Below are 8,550 nucleotides of genomic sequence, written 5' to 3'. Positions count from 1 at the left end.
CCTCTTAGGGATGGATTCGTGAGGAGGTCAGGGCTGGGCTGGGAGGCCCGGGGCGCCCTGCACAGCAGGAGAGGTGTGTGAGCCCATCCCCCGGGGCCCTGCTGATGCTGGTGTCCAAGACGACCTGGACCTATCGAGGAGGGAGGCCTGGGCTTCCGCCAGCCGGCCTTTCAAGAGTGGTGTGGAGCAGAGCCTCTATTGGGTGAAGCCGTGAAGGTGTCAGGATTTGTGTGTTCTGGCTGTGGCCTTCACGAGTACAGATCTGGAAACCCGGCGGGGACAAGAAGCTTATTTGGAGGCTTGATGGGTGGTCACCTTGGTTTAACATTTTGGTTTCTCCTCTTATTTGAACCAAGAACAATCCAATTAAAAAAACAAAAAAACAAAAAACAAAAAAAACAACGTTGGATTTCAACATTAATTAAAAGCCAGTTTTTTGGGAGACTCTGCTCACTGCTCTCCCGGGGCTGGGTGAGCATTCTCGCAGGCCACGACACTGATGAAGCACCTACTTCTACTTCTATAAAAGATATTTACTTTTAATGTTATTCTACTATAAAAAGCCAACGTGAGGGAAAGAGCATGTGTTGCCATCTCACAGCAAGGCCACGTGGCGTGCTGGCCGCAGGCCTGCACTGCAGCTTCCCTACAGCCAGGAGGAGGCCGTGGGCCGCCACAGGGCGGTGTTCCAGCCCAGAGGTGTTCGTGGACGAGGCAGCTGGGCCCCACTCTCTGGCAGATCACGAGTGGCCCCGGGGAACAGGTGAAGGTTCTGAAGCAAGATTTATTCCAAGTGGGTGTGGGCAGTGCTGACCTCAGGAGAGACGTGCCTTTCAAAGTAGGTCACAAGCCTCTTGGTCTCCCAGCCCCGTCTCCTCCCTCTGCTACTTCTCTGGCCTGAGCTCTGGCAGCGGAGGGGCCCCTAGTTCCCAAACAAAGGTACCCAAATGCCAGGAGAGAATTACAGAGATTTATCTTTATTAGTATCTTTATTAGCAAGAAAAAGAAAACCAGAATTTCTACCACCACCACCACCCCCCGCCCCCGTGCTAAACCCCACTTCCACTGCCTGGGCCCTCAGGGAGCAGCATCTGCCTGGGGAGGGCCTGCTGCCGGAGGTGTCCTTAGAGCCTGGGCACCCGTGCATGGCCACCCCTGTGCCTCGAGCCAACCATGGGCCCCCTCCTCCACAGTGCAGGGATGACAGGGCAGCTGGCCTGTCTCCAGCCCTCAGCTGTCAGCCTTGGGACCTTGGAAAAGATCAGCGATGTCCAGCAGAGCTTGGCGGATGTGGTTTCCAAAGCGCTGGGCGTTCTGCGGGAGCCAAGAGCTCAGACCAACCCTGGTAGGGAGCCCCTGTCTCTCTGTCCCTGCAACCCAGGGCTCTGGGGGGCACCTCCTCCTCCGCCTGAGCAGGGGCAGGAGAGACTCACCGTCTCTGAGCTTGAGAACTTGCTGGAGATGTGGAAGAAGATGGTGTTCTCGCCCGCGATCATGTAGGAAACCCCGTAGCCATCGTCTGCCACCTGAGAACAGCACAGATGGTAGAGAAGGAAACGAGCCTTGCAGGGCTTGCTGTCCCCAGATTCCCGGGAAGGGGTTCATTCCTGAGGTCAGGGGCACTGCTGGGAGGAGCTCTGCCCCTGCAGCTACAGGTGCTACCGGGATCCAGGGCAGTGTTTGTCCCAGGAGGCCTGAGATCGCTGCCTCTCCCCGAGTGTCTCCAGCCCTGGCGTACGGTGGGGGACCCGGGCTCTGCACCGTGAGGGCAGCGACCAGTCCTGGGCCCGGTCGGTTGTGCTGCCGCGGGGTGTCGTGTGGGCGGCTGCAGCCTGTGCCCGGGTAATAGCTGCCCACTGTCCTTGCCTGACTTCAGGGCCCTCCTCCCCCTGAGATGCTGGGGCCCAGTCCTGCTCCCCTGTGCCCTTCCAAGAGCACTTACAGGGCCAAAGCCACCACCGGCGCCCAGGTGTTTGGGGTACTTGTCTGGGTCGAACATGCGGATCTGGAATTGAGCAATCTGGCTGGTGGAGAGGCGCCAGGGCTCCGAGAGCACCTGCAACAGAGAGGCCACCGCAGACACACCTGTGTGAACTGCCTTGCGCTTGGCACGTCCCTGTCAGCAGGTGGTGCCTGCACAACAGCCTGAGCGGGTGCGCAGACTCCCCGTCTGTTCTCAGGGTGACGCAGCTGCGTAGAACCCCCAAGGCCCCTGTGACCTGACGGTCCCCTCGGCCCGTCCTACCAGCCTGTCTCTCCCTGGGCTCTGCTCCCTCCCCTGGGGCTGCTGTGCCCCTGCCCCAGTGTGTGGACACTGGAGGACCCCTTCACCCCAACCCTCTGCCTCCCCTCTCTGCCTCCCCTCCGAGTGCTGTCAGCACCCGATAGCCACGTGTCTGTCTGTCCACGCTCATGAGAACGGCAGCTCCACAAGGGGAGACTGCTGCTCAGAACCAGGCCCCCAGGCCTGGACGGGCCACGGGGAGGGCAGCTGCAGGGCAGGGGACAGGGGACACCGCCACCAACCATGCTGACCTCAGCCAGGAAAGGGGAGCTGACCCCCAGGTACTTGGAGACCACGTAGAGGCAGAAGAGGTGCCTGTCTATGCCAGCCCCTGTCATCGCCAGGCGGTACATATTCTGGTGTTTCTTGGAAGCCTTCCGGAAGAGGTCTCGGAGGTCAGCTTTCTGGGGGGCAGAGGTGAGGCGGTGAGGGGTGGGGCGGTGAGGAGTGGCCTGGCCCCTAAGCGGCTGGCGGCGGAGCCGGGCGCTCACCATGCGGGACCCCTCTGCCATGGCCTGCACGAAGGCTGTGGACTCGCTGGTGCAGGAGCGCACGGTCTCGGTCCGTCCCTCCCGGAACATCCTGGTCATGGAGGCCTCGTAGGTGAGACAGAACTTGCCCCTGTCCTGGGGGGTGCAGGGGGTGAGTGCGGCTGCTGAGGCTGCACCCCCTGCCCCCGCGGCCCGGCCCCTACCCGGAAGTGGGCAAGTTGCAGGGCAATCTGCACAAAGGCGTCCGGGCTAGTGCGACACTTCTTGATGAGGCCTTTGCCGAACGGCAGGAACTGGAAGCAGTACAGCTCCACGTCGTCGGCTAGTGCCGTGGCCACCTGGCAGGAGCTCTCGATGACCGCTCGGCACTGCCAGCAGAGGGAGAGGTCAGCTGGGGGCAGAGCTCGGCACGCGGGGCTGCAGGGTCAGGGGGAGGCCTGGAGGGGACGACACATCCACAAACACGGGAGACCCCCTGAGGGGCCTGGGCCGGGAGGCCGGCAGATGCTCCATGGGCCAGGGTCACGCCCAGGTCGCTCACTGGCCACCAGAGGGTCCCAGGACCTCCCTGGACTCTGACAAGCTCTGTCCCTTCCCCCTGAGAGTGCCCCCCATCCCTGTCCCTTCTTGGCCACACACCTGCTCAGGGATGTCCCACTGCAGCCGCTGGGGAGCGGCCAGCGCGGGGTTAGCTTTGCCCTGGCAGTGCCCAGTCTCCGTGTAGCCGAGGTGAAAGGTCTCAGTACCCAGGACAAACTGCAGGGAGAAGGGGAGGCTGAGGAGCCAGCCTCGTGCCCCACACCCAGCCGGCCCCACAGGACCCCTCCCTGGCCCATCACCTCCCAGAGGTGCCCTATGATGGGGGCGTCTGCCCACGCGTGTTCTGTGTTGAGGCCCAGCTGGCCGTTCTTGAAGGCGATGACCGTGAAAGACTTGTCGAACCACCTGCAGGAGGGGAAGCGGGAGATGCAGGCGGGCGCGGAATGGGGAGGCCGGTGGAGGGCCACGGCCAGGGTGTCACACCTGTTGTAGCAGTTGCCGTGCAGCAGGGCCTTGCCGTACAGGCTGAGGCTGGCCTCATCCTCGGGGTCGTAGTGGTGAGACTCCTCGTCCAGGGCCACAAAGAAGGCAGCTCGCTCGATGGCATCCAGAGCAGCCTTGTTCTTGCCGGAGCTGAAGAAGGCCTGGCGCGCCTGTGCCCACTCCAGTCTGGGGCACAAGGGCAGGGAGGGCAGTGGGGTCCCTGTGGGCGGTGGAGGACCCCCCCCCACCCCGGACCTGGCAGGACCGTCCGGGAGGAATCCCTGCCCCACTTGCTCCACCTCCACCCAGTCAGACGTGGCTAGACGCCGCCATGGCCACCAGTGCCCTCGGCTACAGAGGGTCCTACCCCAGACAGGGGGCGCCCTGCCGGTGGGCATGCCCCTTGCCAGGCCACTGGGCCCAGGTTCTGGGTGCCCTGCGCGTGGGCCCTTGTCCCCGTGGGGTGCTGGTACCTTCCCCCGGCCGTGAGCGCTGCTAGCTTCTCCTCCCCGGGCTGGGGCGGGGATGGGTCGTCCAGGATCCTCTGGAACTGCAGCTCCAGGTCGCAGGGCTTGAGCAGCTGGGAGCCCTCATACAGCCACAGCTTGAAGAAGCGGCCCTTGTGGTAGACAGCCACGTGCCTGCTGTCCGACAGGTGCTGCAGCAGGTCTGGGGCAGAAGCCGGCAGGGGGCAGGGGCTGAGGCCTGGGCCGGGCACACCTCCCTGCTCCCGCACCACCCTGTGCTGCAGGCCTCCACCTGGACTTCCCCTGTGCGGGGCTGTGGCGGTGCCGCCATCGAGCCAGGCCCCGTGCCGGGCTCCCGTACCTCTTGTGCAATGCCAACAGTCCTAGGAAACACTTCACAGAAGAGGAAGCTGAAGCTCTAGGAAATTACACACACTGTCCCAGTGTCGGGAGCTGGGCCCGCAGCACACAGCCCCTCCTGCTCTGCAGCTCCACCCCTCCTGCTCTCCTTACCCAGGCCACCTGCCTGGCTCGCAGGGTCCCAGCACTGGCATCAGGCCTGCGGACACGTGGTGTCTGGGACGGCTCACAAACCAAGCATTTGTCACAGTTACTTGACCCTGAGATACCTGTGACATTTGGTGATGACGAGCAGATTGGAGGGCACCTAGCATGCAGGCCCCGAGCTGGGAGGGTGGGGGGACTCGGTCCTGACGGCCCCAGCACAGCACGAGCACGAGCACGGACACCTGGCTGTGGCCCAGTACCTGTCTCCTTGCCCGGGATCCGGGTCGTGTTGAACATCCTCTCCATCTGGTAGGAACACATGGGCACAATGCCCAGGGCCATCACCTGGGGGGAGGCCAGCGCAGCTCAGATGCGGCCGTCTCTCCTGGCTGCGCCGCCCGCCTCACACAACTCACAGGCTTGATCTCCTCGCGGTCCAGTTTACGGCGGTACATGATCATAGCGTGCACGACGTTGCCCAGGCGGGCTGCCTGGATGTTTGTATTCTTGATGAGCACGAAGTCCTGCGGAGACAGAGCAGAGCCTCAGGTGCCGTGCCATGATCTCTCTGGGCTGCTATTGCCTGGGTCTCCCTGCCTGAGGCCCCGGGGCTCCTGACTCCCTTCCCCAGGCCACCCTGCACCTGTGTTCAGCATGTGCTGCCACAGATGAACCTGTGACCCAGCACATCGCCCCTCAGCTCAGCTGGAATCTTTTGAGCTTTTTCATGACCTACTTTGTTCATGTTTTATTTTGCATTGAGAAATAGTTTAAAACCTATTGCAGGCAAGTTGTATGTACGTCGTGGGGCGGGGGGGGGCAGCTTTGTGGGGGAGGGGACATGGGCACGTGACTCGGAACAGCTCTGGACAGCGGGAGACCGCGGGAAAGGAGAGGCACGCTGTGGAGCCCCGTGGCTGGGCTGTGGGGACACCTGGCTGACTGGGCACCTCAGGTGCTGGGAGCCGGAGAAGAGCTGGTCGCGGGGCAAGGGGCTGAGCTCTGAGAGAAGCAGCTCTGGGTTCACATAGTGACACAAAGGGAAGGCACGAAGGGAGAAGCTCCCTGGTGGTGGCGTCAGGATGGTTGGGAACCTGCGGCTGGGATGCCAGCAACAGAGCCATGGCGGGAAGGGCCAGTTCCTGGGCTGGGCCAGGCAGTGAGCCCGGGGGACTCGGAGAGTGACAGTGTCAGGCTGTGGGTCCTCAGGAGCCCGGCTGCCCTGACTGTTCTTCCAGGATCTCCCCCAACCTCCCCTCCCCCCCGGGCCCGCTCGCACCATGACATAGTAGTTGCTGTTCACCACGAGAGGCGCCCTGCTGCGCAGGTACACATACTCTTCCCACCAGTCACTCACCTGCGGAAGGAAGGGAGGGGTCAGAGGCAGGGGACCCCCCCCACACACACATAGGAGGGTGAGGTAAGCCCAAGAGGAGACTCACATAGTTGGTTGCCCACCATGACTTGAGGACCAGGTACTTCTGCAGCCGGGGGGCGGTCTTATCCTGGAATTCCTTGGCCAGGACCTCCATTCGGTAGTATTCCTCATCATCCAGCAAGGGCCGCACAGACTCCAAGTACTGTCCAGCCAAGTCATTGTCAGCGTGGGGGCCAAACAGCAATGACCGCCTCTGTCCTGCCCCCCTGCCAACCTGGCCCCATGGCTCTCAACCCCGCTCTTTGCAGGGGATGGTCCCTGATGTTTGGAGAAGTCCTTGCAGTCCAGCTTAGCCTGCCCCACTGGGATGTCTGACCCGAACCCTCACCCGCTGAACTGTGGCCGGCACGCTGGGCACAGGAAGCTTGGGCAGGGATGTCTGGAAGCTGTAGAGCATGGGCCTCCGGCTGGACAGCAGGCGGACACAGATCTGGGCACACAGAATGTTTCTGGTGAGAACCAGGGGAAATAACAGAAACAGCCACATTTGAGGAGCTGGGCCCCCAACCCTCAGAACCAGGACAAACCCATGCACCAGGTGCCAGTGCCCCACCTGCCTCTCCCAGCTTACAACCCCAAATGAGGTCCCCAGAGTCTCAAACCAGATGCCTGAACCCCTCCACCGGCTCCTGCTCACAGCCCAGACTTTGGTGAAGTGGCTGGTCTGGCCATGCATCTCGAACATCCAACCGTGGTAGGAAAGAAGCAGTTTCAGGGTTTGGCGGAAGAAGAAGATGCCCATCATCCAGACCCCAGTGGAGAAAATGGCCATGCTGAGAAGTGCCCGGGTCTGTGGGGTCCGGTAGGGGCCACATCTGCCGGGGAAGGGAGAGGGCTGCAGGGGGTCCACTTGAGGTCAGGCTGGGGGGGGGGGGGGGAGTCTGACTCTGCACTTCTGACCGTGGTGGATCGCGTTGGGGGAGGCGTTGATGAAGAGCACTCCTGGGCACCCTCATGTCCGAGGGCCTTACATTCAAACTTAGAAAGTAGGACTCAGATGAGAGTGGCCCCCCGGGAGGGCTGCCCCTAGGACCTCCAGGGGCTACTACTGGTTTGTGCCCTGCTCAGGAGCCTGCCCCGCCCTCCCCGGGAGCCCTGCTTCTCACCCCTCAGGGAGGCATCTCTGGATGCAGCACACCAGCCCCATGGAGATGTCCACCTTGCAGTAGGAAGAGCCCACCGTCGCCATGACAATGACCAGCCAGCTGGTGGGGCTGCCAGGGTACACGCCCCTGAGGATGCCATTCTGCGGGGCAGACACAGGCAGCTTGCAGCGAGAAAGGCCGTGAGGAGGAGGCAGCCGAGCTCCGGGTCTTGCGGGGCCTCCTCCCTCCCTCACCTGCTGTGCTCTTCCTCCTCCACGCTCCCCTACCTGCAGCACCTCTTACTCACCAGGGGGCTGCTATTCCTTGCGCCCTGTCTGCCCTGCACACCTGAGCACCCCTGGGGCTTCTGCACTGCTGGAGCCTATCACCCAGCATGACGGCCAGCTTCCAGCCTCGGTGGGCGGGGGGGGGGGGGGGGCAGCCGCCGACATCTGGCCTCGCCTCCGGGGAGACTGTTCGCACCTGCCAGAACCACCTGCGCCCACCTTGATGCGAATCAGGCGTTTCTTCCAGGAGTTGATCCCGGACAGGTAGATGTGCTTCAGGGCCTCCCGACTGAGCCGGAAGTCCACCCCGTCTGGGGTCACGGTGAACTGGAAGGCCACGGCCTGGTGCGCTTCCGCCATCCTGGAGGTTGGCCCTCACCTGGGGGGGTGTGCGGGCGGGCTGAGGCCGGCCCCGCCTCCGCGCCCCCCGGTGGGGGGGGCGCCCCCGGTGCCCCCACCCTCGCACCCCCGGTGCCCCCGCCCGCCCCGCCCCCGCTCGGGGCCCCGCCCCCTGCCCAACGGCTGCTGGACCCTCGCGCCGCGATCGGATCCGGGGGCCCCGCTGGAGGGGCAGGGGGCCAGGGGGAGCAGGGGCCGGGAGCCCTGGAGCCGCAGCGAGGTGGGGGCCCCGACCGCGCGAGGGGCCCCGTGCCACTCACGGCTGGGGTTCGCTTCCGTCCGCGCGGGGGGCCAGTCGGTCTGGCCCGTGTCCCCACGTCCTTCAGGCCTGGCCGCCCCGCCCCTGCCGGGAACCTGACACCCACTCCCAAATTTGGGTCGAGCAAACAGATGTGGGGCGGCGACCAGAATCCCCTCCTCTGTGTGGTGGGAACCGGGGTGGGGGCGGGCTCTGCACGCTGGCGTGGCTCGGAGGTCCGAGAACCTGGGGCGGGGGGGCCCCCGGGGCTCACGTGAGGATGGGAGCATTAGAGCTAAAAATAGCTGAATGTAGGGAAAAGGTCGCCAGG

The 8,550-nt window shown here is 63.7% G+C and overlaps 1 protein-coding gene across 7 annotated transcripts; it reads right to left on the bottom strand.

Moving 5' to 3' along the window:
* Window positions 1–961: 961 nt before the first annotated feature.
* CPT1B (carnitine palmitoyltransferase 1B) lies at window positions 962–8,464 on the bottom strand. 7 transcript variants are annotated; one of them, XM_077913924.1, is made up of 19 exons: window positions 8,242–8,464; window positions 7,802–7,961; window positions 7,317–7,456; window positions 6,764–7,025; window positions 6,539–6,640; window positions 6,215–6,352; window positions 6,052–6,129; window positions 5,189–5,296; window positions 4,895–5,117; window positions 4,272–4,467; window positions 3,799–3,984; window positions 3,615–3,720; window positions 3,415–3,531; window positions 2,979–3,143; window positions 2,776–2,910; window positions 2,536–2,688; window positions 1,943–2,056; window positions 1,434–1,526; window positions 962–1,314 (listed from the first exon to the last, which is right to left on the bottom strand). In XM_077913924.1, the coding sequence occupies exons 2-19, from the start codon at window positions 7,940–7,942 to the stop codon at window positions 1,231–1,233; spliced, it is 2,541 nt and encodes an 846-aa protein (XP_077770050.1). In that variant the 5' UTR covers window positions 7,943–7,961; window positions 8,242–8,464; the 3' UTR covers window positions 962–1,230. The 7 variants fall into 7 exon arrangements, with proteins under 7 accessions (XP_077770050.1, XP_077770051.1, XP_077770054.1 ...); XM_077913925.1 differs by having other exon boundaries at window positions 6,782–7,025; XM_077913928.1 differs by having other exon boundaries at window positions 5,033–5,117; window positions 8,242–8,460.
* Window positions 8,465–8,550: the final 86 nt, after the last annotated feature.

Source organism: Canis aureus, chromosome 11, assembly GCF_053574225.1.
Source record: "Canis aureus isolate CA01 chromosome 11, VMU_Caureus_v.1.0, whole genome shotgun sequence".
Lineage (NCBI taxonomy): Eukaryota > Metazoa > Chordata > Mammalia > Carnivora > Canidae > Canis > Canis aureus.
This window is presented reverse-complemented; position numbering and strand designations above follow the sequence as displayed.